A 19739-nucleotide genomic window follows, 5' to 3' on the forward strand; every position below is an offset into this window, starting at 1 on the left:
TAACTTAATTCCTTGGAAAGGTCCACAGCTGAATTAGGTTAATTTAAAGGTGGTATACTAAAGGTTTGAGGGGGTAAATGAGCAAACTTTTGATTTTTTTGTAAAATGTTAAGAAATGTTTTATCTTTCTCTAATTTTTCTAAAATTCTCTAAAATGCTAATACAAAATCAATAAACACCACCGGGTGTTATTAAATAGGGGACTGGGCACTAGTAGTTTAAATGGCGTTTTTCTCAAATTTACACGTATGACCCCACCTCAAAATTTCAGAAATTAGCTCTGATTAAACATTCATGCAAAATTAAAAACAAATCTGTAAGACAGGATTTGAGCTATTTTCACAATTTCCTATTTTGCGAAAATAATAATAGAAAGATAAAACATTTCTGAACATTTCAAAAAAGAGTTAAAAGTTGGGCTCATTTAGGCCCCAAAAACTGTAGTAAGCCACCTCAAAAACCGCTGATATTCTGACTACCCCTTTTCTGATTAAACAAAGAATAATAAGTCCAGTCTCGTTTCTGCTGAAATAAAACAGAAATTGAGATGAGAACCTAGTGATGAGGGAGTTAAACTGATAGCCAAGAATTGGTCAAAGTTTTAACTGTCAGCTGAAGCTAGCTGAGAAATGACCCATTTTGTAACTGTTGGCTGAGATATGACACCTGAAAAATTGACTGATAGCTGAGAAATCGCTAAAAATTTAACTCGTCAGTGAAAATTAAACACCCCCATGCAGACCCTCTTTGAATTTTTCAAGTCTTGTGATGGCCAAAAACATCTACAGGTAAGTAAAGCTAGCTATTCATTGGTCAAAGGTAAATAATCAGTCCAACAAAGTATTATTGTACTTCTTATCGCAACGTCCTTGGCTGCAGATTCACACGGAGTTTTTGTATTTCTCCATAAATTGTTTACTAGTCCTGCGAGATGTCCACCACTTATACTTACCTCGCTGCCGACAATTGAAAACAAGTGTTATGCGAGTTGGTCGGTGAATCCGGTCGATTTCCGCTCCTCTCTCGAGTCCAGTCTTTGTTCCTCTTTTCGGGGAGGGCTTATTTCCCGAGCAGCAGCTGGTAAATGTACCTAACCACAATTTAGCTTATTTGACTGTTAAAGGGAGCCTTGTCTTTGAGTAAGCCAGAGAAAAGGAGAGCAAACCGAAAAGAGTTAGCAAAAAAATTGATTGGGAAGAAAAGGTCGAAAGAGAGGTTTCGGGGAAAAGTGTATTCATATTGTATTTCCAAAGCAAAGAAAAGAGCAAGAAACAAGGGTATTGTTTTGATGACAGAATCCACATTTTAGTGCACAATCGTGGCTTCCAGAAAAGGATCTGGGATCTGGGACGGGCGAATAGATACGAATAGGACTGGGGAGAGACGCCGCTCGCAAGGTCCGAGGACGAGCTTACTTGTGCTCAATATTAGCAAAACGATGAAAAGAATTTCGTTCGCTCCTACTTTTCTGTTTTTTGTATGTCAGTAACATGATCGTTCTTGATTCTATATGAAAGAAGCACAATGCTTACCCTACTACCAACAAACCGAGTGATAATCAATTTGAGCTTCGATCGGTTGGACGGAGAAAGTAACTTTTGACGGTCAAAATTGATCAGCATTGGCAATTGTCTTCCGTTAATGAAAAAGGACTTCCGTTAATAAAAAAAAGGAACAAAATAAATTTTAAAAAGGTCCTACAACGGTTTAAAACCTCTTAGCATGCGTTCTGTTCAAATCTTTATTTCACACAGTAAACAACTGTAAGTTTACAAAAAACCAATTTACTCACACTTTGCCATCAATACAAGAATTGAAAACATACAAAAAAGTTATTTACATATTTATTTAAGATATAAACACATGGAGTTAACAACACATGTAGTTGAAATAGATAAAAGCGTAAAATTTTACAAGTTACATCGAAGCCCGTTCTTTCTGTGATATGTCATAAGTACTATTTCTTCATTTCACTTAATTACTATTACTTACAGCCAAAAGGGTACTTTACGCTGCTGACTACTTTACAACGTCTTTACACGGAAAACGCACCAAGTTTGCATACCCAACACAAGCTTATTTTATCAAAGCTAATTTTTTGCATGTTTCGATTCTAGAGAAATTAAAACCAACAGCTTTTTTTCTCAATTTTTCCTATAAATACAAAAATTCGGCTGCTACATTTGCAGTTCGAGCGAAAAAAAATACTTAATAATAATAATAATAATAATAATAATAATAATAATAATAATAATAATAATAATAATAATAATAATAATAAAAGATTTATATAGCGCCATATCCATGGCTCATGGCGCTTTACTTTTCGCCGTTTGCCAAAACTTAGCCGTTCTCATTTCATACTGAAGAGTTCAGCTAGATTTATAGTTTAAACGGAAATTCCAGACGCGAAACAAGGGTATATTGAAACTGAACGGATTTCGTCATGTAGTGAGTATCCCAAAAAGAATACAATGTTCTCAACAACCAAATTGAATGCATATGCATAAATCAAGCGTTACAGCTACACATCAGCTACAGGGCTTTAAATTTCTAGCTTTCAAAAGTTAGCAATTTATTGATCATCTCTATCAAACTGCTGAAAAAATCATCACTTAAAAATTTTTCCGCTAGGAAATTAGTTGTTTTCACGGCCTTAACAGTTTCGTGAGCAATGCGCTGCTGAATTTCCTTTACTTGTTTCATGACAGTCGTTTCAGGGACGATTTGACATGAATCCCTTCCCATGATCATTTCATCAAAAAACATGAGTGATAGTTTGATGAATTCTTCATCAAGGTGCAGTGCGTGGGGATAGCTTTTGATATCCTCTCTAACCAAACGAGTAAATCTTTCCCTATCCTCAATATGCGCGCTTTGCTTTCCGTTTTTGGCAAACCATTGCTTGCAATAACTTCTTGCCAAAAGGGACTCATGAACGCGCAAAAGGAGAGGCGAGATTTCGCAAACACTAAGTTTTACGATATTTCCCAGCTGGCGCCAGTAATCTCTAATTGAATCTAACACCTTTTTTACGTTATGGTTTTCGACAACAGAAACGAGTGCGTTGAGGACCCTGAACAGTCTGATTTCGTCTGTAACTTGCAATATCAAAGGCAAAATCTTCGTAAAAAAGTTCACAAGTTTGCTGGCACAGGGAGAATCGTACACCTCTCTTAAGACAATTAACATTTCTTGCATTGCATACCACCAGTGAACATTGAATAGGAAATCTTGTTCTGTGAACTGTGAAACATCAAAAACACTTTCTATTTTTGTCACCTCGATAACAAAGGCATCTTTGTATTTTGACCACAATGAACTGGAAAATGCTGGATCTGAAATATTCGAATTCAGAGAGGTCTGCGAAAATGCACTTTCCGAGAAAAACTGATCCAAAATGTCAAGAATACAAAGCATGCAATCGACGATTAGCTTCATTTGTTGACCTTTCATTGCATTTCTGTTCTTGTTTCTGTGTTCGCCTGCAATAACCTCTTTATAATGCTGACAGAGAGAATCTATCAACTCATTTGTTACCTCTTCTGTAATCAGTTTGGTCTGGAATTTTGAGTCAAAAAAGCCGTTAGCAAATTCTCTTGACTGAAACATCATTGGCTGAAGTCTTGTCAAAAAACTAACTGCTTTTTCAAAAAGGTTTTCTCTCACTTCAAGAACTATTTTAGCCGCTTCATCTAGTTTTACTGTGTCGGCAGACATAAAAAGGTCACTATCTGGCATGATGTAATGGGGCAGGTGACGTTTCTTCAAACAGTCTACAAAGCGATCCAGCAATGACAGTAGACACTCGCAGGAGTTGTCCTCCCTCCAGAAATCATTCTCTCTGTTTTCGCATTCCCAGAAAAAAATATTTTTTAGATGGTACGTGGAGATCACATCATGATCATTCAGGTAGGCTTTCTTTATTATCTTTAGCAGAACGAAGATGTGTCGCTGCACTGGAGACAGGCTTTGACCAAGTTTATTTTCGGCCAACGAAAAGGATATTCGCCACTCATGTTCGTCCATAATTGGTCCTTCTACCTCTGGGCTTTGTGCACAGGTTGCTAACTCTGGATTTGCGAGGTTTTCACGTTTTCCTCTGCCGACAGGAGCCAAATGACACCCAGATTGAAGGATGTCCGAAACAAGTGCAGACGAAGGCCAATCACTTTTGAGGAGACGTCTCGGCCATTCCTTTGCAGACTCAGGCCATCCATTTGGGTATTTGAAGACAACTGTTTTATCTAATGACACAAAAGCTTCATACAAAAAATATAATTTACGTGCGGGACCATGCAATCTGTCGAAGAGCAAATCCATAATCATTTTAACTTTCCCCGTCTTCAGTCCCGCTAGCGCTGGGTCAATAAAATTTTCAAAAATTCCAGTTGTCAAAAGAAATGAATGAGGAACAAAATCAGAGTTTTCAGAAGGTTTATGAAGTTTTTTCCACTGCTCGGTATAACGTAACAAGACATATCTGGGGTCATTTCCACTTTGGACAATATCGAAAATTGGTATTTTTTCGTTGCCGTTCATTTCAAAGGGTTCTTTGACTGACATTATGTCAAGATCAGCGGCTAACATTGGAAAAGATTCGTCAGAATCCGAAGAATCCAAAGAATCCGAAAAATTGTTTCCACTTTTATGTAGAATACTGCGAGGAATGCAAAGCCCCTCAGCACAACTTCCAACTGGCAAAAGATGGTAGTATGAATCCAACTGCTTTGCTTCATTTATTTCTTGAAACCAGAACATTTCACCAATTAGATATTCCACTGGCAGAATAAAGTTGAGTGATGTAGAGAATAGCTGTGGCCAAACTTTAGATTTCTCGTCAAAGCCTGGTAGAGATGGCTATGGCAGAATATAAATAAAACAGGAAATGTAAAAACAAAGTGAACCCTACAATTTACGGTAGATCATCTTAAAAGTATTCAAATATATTAAGCTTAAAAACGGTTGCAGCTTTCATGTAACCTGACTGCACAAAGTGTGAGGAGTGCAAAGTTAAATACGCAGGGGCTGATCCAGGTTTTATGAACTTAAAAGCGACGGCAGTTGCTGTGATTAATAATAATTTAATAAGTTAATATTTGTAACACGCGGTTTCCATCGCGGGTATGACCGTACATACTTGATATTTTAATTGGTTTACAAATTTCGATTGAGATTTCTGATGTATGAAAACCTTTGATGGGCATGCGAGTATGAGGTTTCCAATAATTGATTTCCTGAAATAATTAAAGATTATTTAACAAATAAAGAAGCCTAAGCCATGTTTTATACTGTCATAAAACACGACGGGCATTTGAGAACACGAGGGAAATGTAGAAAACATGAGCCGCAGGCGAATGTTTTCTACATTTCTCGAGTGTTCTCAAATGCCCGGAGTGTTTTATGACAGAATAAAACATGGCTTAGGCTTCTTTATTTGCTTTATGATATAGATTTTAGACACCGCGAGTGAAACGTTTAATTAAAAATATGCACAACAAGAGCGAGTAAACAAAGATGAAAAGCAGAAAATAGTTTACGGGAAGACCAGAAAACTGACACAATTTCATTTAGTGTTCGACATAAAATAAGGCTAAACATTCAGGTAAATTTGTTTACCTTTCAATCTTGGTCTTGTCTTTATGAACTTCAATAAACTTCACCGACTCTGAATGCAATTTCGTCTCAGCATAATATAATAGTCTCGATGGCAGCCGTCCCTTGCTTCGTTCGGCTTGAACAAGCCGTATAATTTCCAAAAAAGCTATTGCTTCGGATCTTCCCGTAAACCATAATTGTTGTCACAATCAAGTTCCAGCATGAATAGACGATTTAAGTAGAGATTGTTGAAGCAAATCTTCGAAAGAAAACTCTCTCGCTCGCTTTCCTTGCGAGTTTCATTCAACTCAAGAAGTGAACACCGCGGCACAAATTTTCCCGCCTCATAATTTCACTTCGTTTACATCAAAATGAAATGTCCAGTGGATTTATACTTAAAAAGGAATTCGATAAAACAATTATTCCATTCTACCTTGTTGGATACGAGTGGTTATAGCCAACGAACAGTCAACGACGCGCGAAGCACTCGAGGAAAGCTGACGAAAAACAATAAAACATGATTTTTCTATGTTTTATACTCTGATAAAACATAGGTTTTTAGCCAATCAGAGCGCGCGTAGACTCCTATCTATATTATAAAATGATTTTCTAATTATTTGATAAAAATGTGAAAATGAAAGGACTGCGTTAATTTTAAGGAAGAGATGTCTTATTTTGGAAGTGGCCGTCAATTTGTAGTTATGTCCTCACAATCCGTTAAAGTATAACTGAACAATTAAGAACACTCATTTTTTTTTTCTCGACAGTGACATGACCACCTATGCATGGCCAACGTATGTACCTCGGCCTGAGAAGCTCCTTTCTTTACGAGACTTTTGTCCAGTAAAAATTCAGTTCATTTGTCTCAGTTGATTTCAGTTCTTATAAATATTTCAATTACTTTTGTGCAGGTTGCTATTAATACATCAGGGTGCCTTCCAGTGAAATGGTCTTACGCGCGATTTCTTTCACTTTTAAAAAGAAGCCACATAAACTGTATAAGGTGAATCTTTTATGATAATCATAGAGATTAAGAGCCGTGTTAATCCGTGACTTCAAAATTAATTGATTAATTTGTTATTTCAAGTAAGATCCTGTAATACACACAATTGGATATAAATACCTACCGAATATTTTTCCCTGAGAGCAAAGTAGTGATTTCCAGTGTGACCGAAATAGAGCTCATGGTGTGGTGTCCCATCTTGTTCAGGAGGGTCAATAACCTTAATATATGAATCTGGTGTTTCCTGTAAACAAAAGTTTCTAATTTAAGAATAAAAGAATCGCTGACATTTTCGCGCAAAACTCCTAACAAAAAGCTAGTCATGCGAACGAGGCTCCCGTTCTTTATGATATTATGTACCTTATTCTCACTAAATTTCGCGAGTACTTAATTTCGCGAAAAATCAAGAGCCATATTTCGCGAGTACTTAATTTCGCGATTTTGAGAGAAAGGTACAGTTGGAGTGTATTAAATTTCGCGATTTTTATCTATTCTTTAATATGAAGCTTTGACCTCGAAACTGTAACACAATAATTTATATGAGATTTTGAGGAACTTGGCGGCAGAGATCAGTTCGAACAGTGCGACTGAAATACTGGGAGATGACTAATGGACAAAATTAAACATAAAACTCTTAAACATGAAGCTCACACATGTTAGAATAACTATGATAAAACACATCGAGTTTCATTATTTTTTTATATTATCAGTACGATATTAAATTTCGCGATTTTAAACTTCGCGTGTCCTATATTTCGCGAGTATTAAATTTCGCGATTTTTTCAAAATCGCGAAAATCGCGAAATTTAGTACTCGCGAAATTAAGTGAGAATAAGGTAGATCATGCCAGGCTTACTCAAATGGATCGTTCGCACTTGGCAATACCGTATTTACTCGAATAAGCGCCGCCCCCGAATAAGCGCCGCCCTCGAATAAGCGCCGCATTTGGAACTAAAAAGTTAATAAGCGCCGCCCCGAATAAGCGCCGCAGTCCCGATGCGGCGCTTATTCGAGGAATTCTGTTATACTAAAAACAGCACTTCAAAGCATCTCTAAAAGTGATTGTGATTGTTTCACTGCTCGCCCATAAAATTTCTATCCAACATTCTTACAATACGTAGTTCTGTAAATGTTGTGAAGGCCGCGAACTTTGCCAGGACAGCTAGCAAAACTTCTCTCTTCAGCAAGAGACGAATTGTGACAATCAAAAGACGCTATTTTCAATAACTTTAAAAGATTAGATTGTATTGAAGTTTAGAAAAGAGTAAATTGCTTACCCCGGAAGTTGTAATAATTGTTATTTTACAATGCAAGCATTCAGACAATGCTCTGATGACCAACTCGTTTGCCCAGTTGTTGCGTAACAAAGTAAGAGCTTCAGTCCAGTCAGAAGGCACATCTTGATTTTGAATATCACCATTATATATAAAATCGAGTCTGTTCTGTCCTCTTGACTAAGAAAAAATGGAATTTTTGTGGAGAAAGTAGAGAATTATAAATGATTGAATGACCAATGAGAACACTATACAAGAAACGATGACAGAAAAAAACTGCGTGGACTCGAAATCAGACGCCATTTTCTATGCTCAACCTTAATTCAGCTTAGCTTTTGTTGGCCAATTGCACTTTCTATGTGAGATTGCCTTCGTTCAAAGCATGCGAATTCTAAACCCAAATATCTTTTTAACGGAGGGTTATATTATGTTTATCACAAATTTTGAAATATGTTTGTTTATCCTGTTTATCGTATTTCGAATTAATAAATCTAAATTCTTAGGTTGAACATTACGTTTTTATCGAACTTTCACATGCACCTTCATGCACTACTCATAATCTTCCGTTCTCACTGCGCCATGGAATGCAAAGGTCCTCTTGCACTATTAACAACAATTAAAAAGGGCCGAGCTGATAATAAATATAACTTACATCATATTGGTTATGGGCCAGATAGTCAAAAATTTCATTTTTTAAGTCACTTGCATCTCTTCCCAGTTGGAAAGCAGCTGCGTTGTAGAAGCAGTCACCGTCCCCTTCAGGGTCATAGGATTTTTCAAATCCATGTATCTCAATTCTTAAAGTTAGCAGGTCCATCTTGCTTTTCAGGTAAGCGCTGGATCTAAAAAAGAATAGCTTGTATGAAAAAAAACTATGCCTGAAAAAGAATTTTAAGTGGTTGTCTACCTACATGACTTAATCCATTAGGGTTTATCCAATATATTTAACGGTAAACCTCTTTTATAATGATCTAAATGAGGCAAGTTCATCGAAGGAGAGGAAATTGTCAGTAATCATAAGGTCAGATATCCAGTAGAATTCATCTAGTGCAGACATCCTCCAATTTCTTAAACGGCTATGCCGGTCATGATGGAAGTGACAGCTTATTGACAGCAGCACTGGTCGAAAAGTAACAATAGTAGAATTTAGTTGACACTTGAATTTGGGACCACTTAGTTTGATGTTTTAACCTGTGATATACCTCCACAGTGAAACGTGTTTAAGCTGTTATTACTCAAGGGAAATATTCCCATCGCGAGATTATTCGTTCGCCTCCACTTAAACAATGCACGAATAATGTATATGCGATGTGATACAACGAATTCGGTTAAGTATAGACAAAATTCAACGTATTGTTTTCTCTAGGGGAAAAAGACAAGTTAACGAAGTAAATAATCAAAAAAGGTCAAAAAAGTTCCCTCCGTGGAAGGGATCCTCTCCTCACAAATGTAAAATGAAAATTTATAAATTCTTCCATCCTGGTACATTATGGAATCGTCGTCATCTCGTGAAACTAATATTGACTCTAAATTGTTATGTAAGTTGTCGCCATGAAGGGACGATAAATGTTAGTCACCTTAACTTCTCAAACATTCCTCAGTCAATGCCGTTCATCAGTTGTCTTATTTAATGCAGTTTCATCTAGCTAAATGTTTGTGGATACTCTTGAAACACTTTCTCAAAATGTCCACAGTAAGATACCATATCTGACATAAATAAATGTCTAAAAAAGGATTCGAGCTGAACGTGAGCTGAGGTAGTCACAGCTTCATTAATAATGAATAATATGCTTGAGAACTTTGAGCTGAATTCTAATTACTTCTGATGCTGAATTCACTTGCAGAAAAATCAAGAAAAAAATAACTAAAACAGAGAGCTTTACCACTAAAACATTTGTAGACCTTGGGACGAAATGTTAATCACTCTTTTAATCACTTTCTTAAAATTATGAGTGTTAAAAACTTTTCGGGCGAATAAAAAACGAGAAGCTTTCACGTTATAAAGTAGAAGAAAAAATAAATTGGTGTCAGAAAACAAACTTTATTGGCAGAAACTATTCTTGAACCTAAACAGACGATTAACAGGCTTAAAAAATCTCATGGAACTAAAAACTGAAGCTAAAAACTACAGCACCTGAATGTTAACAAGTTTGATAAAACTATAGAACCGTGACATTGGGATGACATAACTTCAATAATTGTTCAACAACAGTTTTACAGATACACTTTAACAGCATTCTGTTTGAAGGACATTTCTTCCCATGAAGTTTTATCTGGGGGATCATGTTATAACCTAATAATTTATCAGCACAAACAAGTTTCAATACGCTTACCTAGACCAGGCTTACACAGGGCTGTAGCATTTCTCCAAAATTAGTTCTGCGGCGTGGAACGACTAGCAACTGATGAGATTACGACTGTTATCAACCCTTCTGAAAAATAAATCACGTGCATGAGTTTATTAGCCAATCAATACTGCTGGATTAAAATTTAACCATTATGTTATAGGGAACACCTTTCGGTTTCATTTTTGTTTTTCATTTTTCATTTTTGCATTTTGTAAAAAATTCTAGCGGCTTTGCTGGTTAAGCAGATATTACACAGAAAAGACGTTTTGTTGTAGAAAAGCTCGGTTAAGCTTGGAGATGTTTGTGGATACTTTTGAAACAAGTTGTTGGAAATGTCAAGATATTATGCTGACTGCGACGTGACCAAATAATTCCTAGAAAAGGACTCCAGCTGGGAACAGCTGAAATTATTGTACGAAAAAAAATTCCAGAACCTTCGCCAAAAATTGTCTCCATGAATAGGTTTATACAAGGGACGAATCGCAAGTTTTTCGTTTTTTTTGGTGGTGGTGATTTTCATTGATGCATACGATAAAATGATGTTTGGTATACACCGTTTATGTTCATTGAATTTTTATCCTAAAACCTTATACGAGCTGATTAAGAATTAGACTAGAAAAAATATACTTTTTAACGAGCATTTGCAAATTTCCAATAAAAAACTAAGATAGAAAGTATCTACTGGTAGATATAGAGCCTAAATAATGTTTTGTAATGATGGTCTCGATGCAAGAACAGGCAACGAACTTGTCTGACAGGTTTTCTTTTGGGTCTCAATGCTGTTTCGTCAGTTAACAGGCCTAAACAGCTAGTAAACACGAAAAAACAGATTAAAACATTGAAATGGTTCTGGATTCGCATAATCTTAAAAAAAGGTACCGATCTTTTTAATGCAAATTAAGATGCCAAGTCTGTGATATAGGCAGATTCCAAGGAAAACAAGTTAAAACTAAAGACCACACATCTTTAATAATTGAAACAGTTTTAAAAAGATGCTTAAAGCGTGTAAGGTTGTTGGTGAATGCAAATCCGTGGCACTTTCCGCCATTTCGTTTTTCGCTTGGTTAGTAGGGTTCGTAAAACTGAATGTCTCTTTATTTTATATTTTCCGTTCTCGATAGTGCGATAAAGTTTTGAAAATTTTATCCTGTGCTTTATCCATTTTTTCTCTTTCCTTTTTATTAAATTATCATATTCCTTTTTCTGGTTCAATTTTATCCTTTTCTTTATTCCTTTTTCGATTTTTCATTTATCTTTTTTTCTTTTTTAGTTTTTCTTTATTTCTATTTTCCTTTTTCCTTTATTCCTTTTTCCTTAGTTCCGTTTTTCGTTTTACCTTTTTCCTTTTTACTATTTTCTTTTCTATTTATTTCTTTTTCTTTTCTCCTTTATTCTATCGTTGATTCAGAGGCATATTCTCAAACCCTTGTTATCGAGCAGCATGACACGTGTTCTAACCTCCTCTTCAACCGGCCACCATTCGTGTGACTTGCTCGAACGATGCTGTTTCATTTACTGAGAGTGAGGTATATCTGATAGATGGGTAAAGGTTTACCATCCACAACTTCAGAGATAATAATATTCTTGCGCCATTTCTAAGTTTAAACATGTTCTCTGCTTGACTTGAAAGTAAATTCCCGTCACGAGGGAAGCGACTGTTTCTTACTGCAGCTGGTTTCTCTCTTTTTGCCGCTTGTGCCGGCGGCCAAATAAGATGATTGGTACGAATAACGATTTCCAAAGGGAACGGGTAACTTGTCGATGGGGTCGTGCTTGCCAGTTATTTGCTGTCCATGTACTTCGTATGTGACAGATTAAGGATAATATGCCCGCAACATTGAAAACCATTGTGTCTGGATCGGGCATTACCACACTGTCATCACCGATTAGATAGATCGTTTCGGCCTGCAGGCTAAACACCTTGGACAACACAGTAATCGTGCTATTATTAAGCTTTACTTTAAGAACTTGTTCTTTGCTTTGGACTTGCACAAAGTTCTTCACGTCAGAATTTGATCATGAAGACCACTAGGCACCAAATGAAGCTCACATGGAAATGGCGAAAAATGGCGCGAAATTTGCGAGCAAAGGTTACTGGGTAAGCGATTGAAAGAAAAGAAAAAATGACAGAAAGGAAAAGGAAAAAGGTAAAATGAAAAAGAAATACAGAAAAAGAAACAGGAAGAAAAAGAATAAAGAAAAAAGTAAAAAGGAAGAAGGTAAAATGAAAAAAGAAATAGAGAAAAAAAGAAAAAAGTTAAAGAGAAAAAGGAAAAAAGAAAAACAAAATATTGATAAAGGGAAAATAGAAATTTGAATAAAGAAAAGGGTAAAAGGATAAATGATTAGACGGTACTAGAAAAAAGAAATATGAAAAACGGAGAAAGCGCAGGATAAAATAAACAAAGATAATCCAACTATCGAAAACAGAAAATATAAAATGAAGAGATATTCAATTTTACCAACCAAATGAATCAAACGAAAAACGAAATGGCGGAAAGTGCCACGGATTATGCATACTCCTCTTTAAAACATTTAATGCCTCAATCAATACCGTTTATTAATATCTTACAAAATGCAGATACACTAATCCGTGAGCTTCATTTGGTGCCTAGTGGTCTTCATGATCAAATTCTGACGTGAAGAACTTTGTGCAAGTCCAAAGCAAAGAACAAGTTCTTAAAGTAAAGCTTAACAATAGCACGATTACTGTGTTGTCCAAGGTGTTTAGCCTGCAGGCCGAAACGATCTATCTAATCGGTGATGACAGTGTGGTAATGCCCGATCCAGACACAATGGTTTTCAATGTTGCGGGCATATTATCCTTAATCTGTCACATACGAAGTACATGGACAGCAAATAACTGGCAAGCACGACCCCATCGACAAGTTACCCGTTCCCTTTGGAAATCGTTATTCGTACCAATCATCTTATTTGGCCGCCGGCACAAGCGGCAAAAAGAGAGAAACCAGCTGCAGTAAGAAACAGTCGCTTCCCTCGTGACGGGAATTTACTTTCAAGTCAAGCAGAGAACATGTTTAAACTTAGAAATGGCGCAAGAATATTATTATCTCTGAAGTTGTGGATGGTAAACCTTTACCCATCTATCAGATATACCTCACTCTCAGTAAATGAAACAGCATCGTTCGAGCAAGTCACACGAATGGTGGCCGGTTGAAGAGGAGGTTAGAACACGTGTCATGCTGCTCGATAACAAGGGTTTGAGAATATGCCTCTGAATCAACGATAGAATAAAGGAGAAAAGAAAAAGAAATAAATAGAAAAGAAAATAGTAAAAAGGAAAAAGGTAAAACGAAAAACGGAACAAAGGAAAAAGGAATAAAGGAAAAAGGAAAATAGAAATAAAGAAAAACTAAAAAAGAAAAAAAGATAAATGAAAAATCGAAAAAGGAATAAAGAAAAGGATAAAATTGAACCAGAAAAAGGAATATGATAATTTAATAAAAAGGAAAGAGAAAAAATGGATAAAGCACAGGATAAAATTTTCAAAACTTTATCGCACTATCGAGAACGGAAAATATAAAATAAAGAGATATTCAGTTTTACGAACCCTACTAACCAAGCGAAAAACGAAATGGCGGAAAGTGCCACGGATTTGTCCATAGTAAGATTCCTAAAATAAGAACATAAGTGAATTCCTAGAATAAAGGCCTCAAGTTGAGGTTGTCACAGCTTTATCAATATTTTAAGAGATGATTGAGAACTTTAGGGCGAGTCTTAGCTATTCCAAAACAAGATGCTGAATCTACTTTCAGAAAATTTCAGAAAAAATAAAACATGCTAAAGACCTTTAGGCGGAATTTTACTAACTTTCTTGCTCGAAAACATTTTTATAAGTGCGAAAAAACCGTTTGGAGTTAGTAAAAATTAAAGCTTTAAGGTTGCAAGATAAAAGGAAAATAAATTGGTGTCAGAAAATAAAATCTTCTGGTAGAAATTATTCTTGAACCTAACGGGCTTAAAAAATTCCATGAAACAAAAATGTAGTAGCGATAGAATATTAACAGTACAATAAAACTGAAGACCTGTGACAATGGGCTGGAAAACGTGAATAATATTTCAACAGCAATATTACAGATAGACTTTAGCAGCATTCACCCATATTTCTTTTCGATTTTTTTTCTAAGGGGTCATGTTATTTTAATCTAAAAAGGGATCAGCACAAACAACTTTCAATACTCTTACCTTAACCAGGCTTACTCAGGGAGGTAGAATATCTAAAACGTAGTTCTGCGACAAAAGAACTACGACTATCAACTGATGAGATTTTGACTTTTATTAACCCTTCTGAAAAAAAAATTACGTGAGTTTATAAACCGATCAATACTACTAGAATAAAAACTATTCACCCTTCATTTTAATGTTTGCACTTTGTAAAAGATTTTATGCCGCTTTGCTGGTAAATTGATTATTATGTAGAAAGTTTCGACATTTAAGGAATAGTTTCTAAAAAAAGTAGTTAAAGATGGTCAATATAGATGCTAAATCTGAGATGAGCAAATTCACAGAAAAGGAACTCAAGCTGAGGACAGCTATTATAATTGAAAACGTGTTCTAGACTTTTCACCGAAACTTAAAATACCCAGCCTCCTATTTCCACGAAAATCTTCATAAGGCAAAGGAATCATAAGTTTTTGATATTCCGGGAACAAAAATTTAAACTAAAATGAGGAATGGGGAATGAAGAATTGAAGTTTTGTAAACTTCTACTGGCTCGACACTGGAGTAAACTATCCATACATCTTAGAAATGATGTGTGATACATACAGTACATGTATATGGCATTTATACCCCAAACCCTGACAAGAGCTGATAAAGAAGAATTCAAGAAAAAAGATTTAAAAAGATTAAAATTGAAACGTCCACAAACTTTTGATGAAAACGAGAAAAAATATTGAAAAGGATGTACACTTAAAAAGGTCTTTACTATGCAAATTAGGAAGCTAAGTCCAAAATATGAGCATATTACAAGAAAAAGTAATAATTCAGAAGCTAAAGAACACACAGCACAGAACACACATAACTTGAATAATTTACCAAGAATATGCTATCAATGAGCACGTCTGTAGCTTTGTGTCCAGGATATATTTCATTTTCTTGACTGAGGACTAATGTTACAATCTTACAAGTTATCAGCCCAACAAACGTTCAACATTCGTACGTACCAAAAGCGAACTTGTACTGACACAGTGTTGTAAGTGAGGTGAGGTGAGGTAAGGTTAAATCTTTAATTTAAGTTTCAACTTATTATGTCCGACTGGGCTAACTGGGACACTAAACAAGAATTCAAATAAACCCGTTAAAATACTTTAACATACATTAAACTATTTTATGTATGCAGCGCGGGACAGAGTGACATATACATGTACTCCAGTGTTAAAATGGGGTACATGTATTATGTCAGCGTGTCTGTCGCCATTCTTATTTCTATTTATAACATTTCTGCCAGCTTTTTATACTGAACTTGTCAAACACACTTTACTCTAAAAGATGACTTCTTGTTGTCTTTACGTTTTTACTTCAATTTTTAGGTGACGTGAGGTGAGGTGAGGTAAAAACCTTAGTTAACTGGGGAACTAAACAAGAATTCAAATAAACCCACAATACTAAATACGTTAAACGATTTGATGTATGCTTGTCAACTCAGCGTGAGACAGAGTGACATATACATGTACTCCAGTATTAAAATGGGGTACATGTATTATGTCATCGTGTCTCTCGCCAATCTTAATTCCCTTATGGCATTTTTCCAGCTTTTTCTACCTAACTTGTCAAACACACTTTACTCTTAAAAAATGATTTCTTGTTGTCTTTACCTTTTTTACTTTACTTTTTAGGTGAGGTGAGGTAAAAACCCTTATTTTTAAAGCGTCAACGTATTAAGCTCGACTAGGCTAACTGGGGACACTAAACAATAATTCAAATATACCCGTTAAAATACTTTAACATGTGTCAAACTATTTGATGTATGCTTGTCAACTCAGCACGAGACAAAGTGACATATACACGTACTCCACTAACTCCAGTGTTAAAATGGGGTACATGTATTATGTCAGCGTGTCTGTCGCCATTCGTATTTCCATTTATAACAATTCTACCAGCTTTTTATACTGAACTTGTCAAACACACTTAATTCTAAAAGATGACTTCTTGTTGTCTTTACGTTTTTATTTCAATTTTTAGGTGAGGTGAGGTCAGGTGAGGTCAGGTCAGGTAAAAACCCTAATTTTTAAAGCGTCAACGTATTAAGACGACTAGGCTAATTGGGGACACTAAACAAAAATTCAAATAAACCCGTTACAATACTTAAAAATACGTTGAACTATTTGACGTAGGCGGGTCATGTAAGCGTGAGACAAAGTGACATATACATATACACCAGTATAAAATGGGGCACATGTATTATGTCATCGTGTCCCTCGCGATTCTTAATTCCATTTATGGCATTTTTCCAGCTTTTTCTAATTAACTTGTCAAACACACTTAACTCAAAAAAATGACTTTTTGTTGACTTACCGTTTTACTTAACTTTTAGGTCCCTTCTTCTGAAGTGACAAGTTCTTGGCCTTTCCTATGTTAAATATTGTATTGTATAACTATTCCTTTCTTCAAAGCGTATTTAATTATGTTTGTGTACGTGTGCCATATGAAACAATTGAAATGGCCTCGAAAATGTCCGATACCAAATTTGTGTGAAAAATTCATGTCGAAAACTGCCAACGATTACGAACTACGCGTTGGAACTAACCTCGGAAATTTTTGAAACCGACGTATAATTCGAAATGGTTTCGTAATTTTCTGCGACCGCATTTAGCAGAAATAGTGTCAGAAATTTCTGAAGGCACGTTCACTAGAAATGGTGACTATCTGGGAAATTTTTTACAATTCGGATAACTTAAAATAGGTTTGGAAATTTTCGAAACCACGTTAGCTTAATATACATAGTTTCATAAATTTTTGAACCCGAAGGTTTATTTTAATGTTTTGAAAAATTTCCTTGACCACACTAATAAGAGATGGACCCAGAAATTTCTGAAACAAAACATTACCAAAGAATTTGTGATTTAGGAAAAAATTGGTATCAGATACTATGGAAAACGTTTGAGTTGTCAAAAACGGAAAATATTAAGGTTAGTTTAATAGAAAGTGGACGCTACCAGGAAAAAAGACACTGTTTAAAGAAATTTTAGACGGATTCTCTTATTTAGTCTAACAATTCAAACAATTGTCAAATTTCAGAAGAACTTCTCTCTCTTTGAAACACTCCACTTGAGTTTGAAACGTGGTCTAACTAAAGCAAGTGAGTAAATTAATAATCGTTACTGGAATGGTTAAGGTGACTCGATCAAAATAAATGACGTGCTGTATGACTGTCAAAAATGTCCAACAACTTCACCATTCCTGACTCGATTTCCTTCACACTTTCGCATTTTACTCGAAATTTATCGAAGAATAATACGCACGTCAATATGGTGATGTAATTATCGTGAGTTTTGCGCGATGTTAACTTTATTGAACACACCTATTTGGATAAAACTGCTATTTACAGAAAGTTGAGCGCTAGGATTTCGTTTAAACTACTGCAATTAGCTCATTATAACATCTTATTATGACTCTCCAAGTTTCCGAGAAATCGTCGGAACAGAAACCTCGATACAATTTGATCATCAAAAAGTTAATCTCGAGCAAACTTCGAGGCTGGGAATGCTCCAGCGCTTCCACATTTCGCCCAAAAGTACCATAACCGAAGACAAAGAAAGTTCAATTCATCAGGTTTGTTAGCTCCAAATCACATTTAGCTATTTGCAGCGATGAAAAAGTTTGAGCAAATACTATAAACTCACCATTTGCGCCAAAATGTAGGAAGGTCGCCAAATTAACGTTTTTCTCATTACATGAAAACTAACCGTACGAATTGCTTAAAACCACCAGACCATTAAATTGAACATCTTACACAAACTTTGCGCTACTTTACGTTTCTGGAGCTGCCTTTATATGGACGAATTAATTTTTAAAGTGAAGCACCCCCCTTATCCATGTGCAAATTTTTCAAATTCTTATAAATTCCAAGGAAATTTGCATAGCGTTAGCTGCAGAATCTAAACAACAACATAGCCGTGTTCACAATAGGGTTGGAGTAGTGCTTCACTTTAAAACATTATTTCATCCAAATCAAGGCAGCTCCAGAAACGTAAAGCAGCGCAAAGTTTGCGTAAGATGTTTAATTTAATGGTCCGGTTGTTTTAAGCAATTCGTACGGTTAGTTTTCATGTAATTTAGAAAAACGTTAATTTGGCGACCTTCCTACATTTTGGCGCAAATGGTGAGTTTATAGTATTTGCTCAAACTTTTTCATCGCTGCAAATAGGTGAATGTGATTTAGAGCTAACAAAACTGATGAATTGAACTTTCTTTGCCGCCGGTTATGGTACTTTTGGGCGAAATGTGGAAGCGCTGGAGCATTCCCAGCCTCGAAGTTTGCTCGAGATTAACTTTTTGATGATCAAATTGTATCGAGGTTTCTGTTCCGACGATTTCTCGGAAACTTGGAGAGTCATAATAAGATGTTATAATGAGCTAATTGCAGTAGTTTAAACGAAATCTTAGCGCTCAGTTTTCTGTAAATAGCAGTTTTATCCAGATAGGTGTGTTCAATAAAGTTAACATCGCGCAAAACTCACGATAGTTACATCGCCATATTGACGTGCGTATTATTCTTCGATAAATTTCGAGTAAAATGCGAAAGTTTGAAGGAAATCGAGTCAGAAATGGTGAAGTTATTAGACATTTTTGACAGGCATACAGCACGTCATTTATTTCGATCGAGTCACCTTAATATAAGTTTAAATATCTGACCAACACTGCCGTCTAGAATTATTTCTTATCTACTTCTAACTTGTCATGTGTCTTTTGTCAAGCTAATGGATACACGGTTTTAATAATTTATAAGATATACCTCAGCAATCAAAAGGAAAAGCCAGTAAACACGAATGAACAGGCTGTAAGTTTTGAAATGTTGGTGGATACGTATTCTTCAAAGAAGTCTTAAAAATGTTAAAAGGGAAATAGTAAGTCCGATCGAGATAAACGAATTCCAGGAAAACTAATTTAGGATAGGAGCACACATCTTTAATGGTAAACATAATCAACATGGTCACGTTTAAGCACATAAAAATATTTTAGTAGCTGAAACGATTTGCAAATTTTAAAGTTTATACAAGGAAGAAGAAAATTACTCGAAGGAGAAAACATCTTCTGATAGAAAGATTTATGAACCTACACAACTGATTAGCAGATCTAAGAATGCCTTCAAATTTTCCCTTTATGACGAGATCAGACGCCAGCATATATGTTAGTAAAGAAAGCATTTTCACAAAATATCTGACCCTGGCAGTGCTATCGAAAACAACTTTTTATTTACTTTTTACTTCTTATTTGTTATACATGTAGCTCAATGTTCAGTCATGCCCATAAATATTATATTTAAAATATTTC

The 19739-nt window shown here is 35.5% G+C and overlaps 2 protein-coding genes across 2 annotated transcripts in view; one reads left to right on the forward strand and one right to left on the reverse strand.

Annotated features, from left to right (window-relative positions):
• Positions 1-19739, forward strand: part of LOC144649479 (cyclic GMP-AMP synthase-like receptor 2) — a 113772-nt gene that overhangs the window by 70360 nt on the left and 23673 nt on the right. The window lies entirely within an intron of this gene.
• On the reverse strand, positions 1798-14549 carry LOC144649475 (uncharacterized). Its single transcript, XM_078508960.1, has 6 exons — positions 14430-14549; positions 10209-10307; positions 8528-8717; positions 7879-8055; positions 6726-6845; positions 1798-4860 (listed from the first exon to the last, which is right to left on the reverse strand). The coding sequence occupies exons 3-6, from the start codon at positions 8690-8692 to the stop codon at positions 2554-2556; spliced, it is 2769 nt and encodes a 922-aa protein (XP_078365086.1). The 5' UTR covers positions 8693-8717; positions 10209-10307; positions 14430-14549; the 3' UTR covers positions 1798-2553.

This window comes from Oculina patagonica, chromosome 4 (genome assembly GCF_052425735.1).
Source record: "Oculina patagonica isolate OP01 chromosome 4, crgOcupat, whole genome shotgun sequence".
NCBI classification, from domain to species: domain Eukaryota; kingdom Metazoa; phylum Cnidaria; class Anthozoa; order Scleractinia; family Oculinidae; genus Oculina; species Oculina patagonica.

Excerpts from the sequence above, each read along its gene's own strand:
- LOC144649475 (XM_078508960.1), bottom strand. The coding sequence starts at position 8,692 with ATGGACCTGCTAACTTTAAGAATTGAGATACATGGATTTGAAAAATCC. Across the intron at positions 6,846-7,878 it reads CAATTATTACAACTTCCGGG|GAAACACCAGATTCATATAT; the intron begins GTAAGCAATTTA and ends TTTTGTTTACAG. Across the intron at positions 4,861-6,725 it reads CTCTCAGGGAAAAATATTCG|CCATCTCTACCAGGCTTTGA; the intron begins GTAGGTATTTAT and ends ATTCTGCCATAG.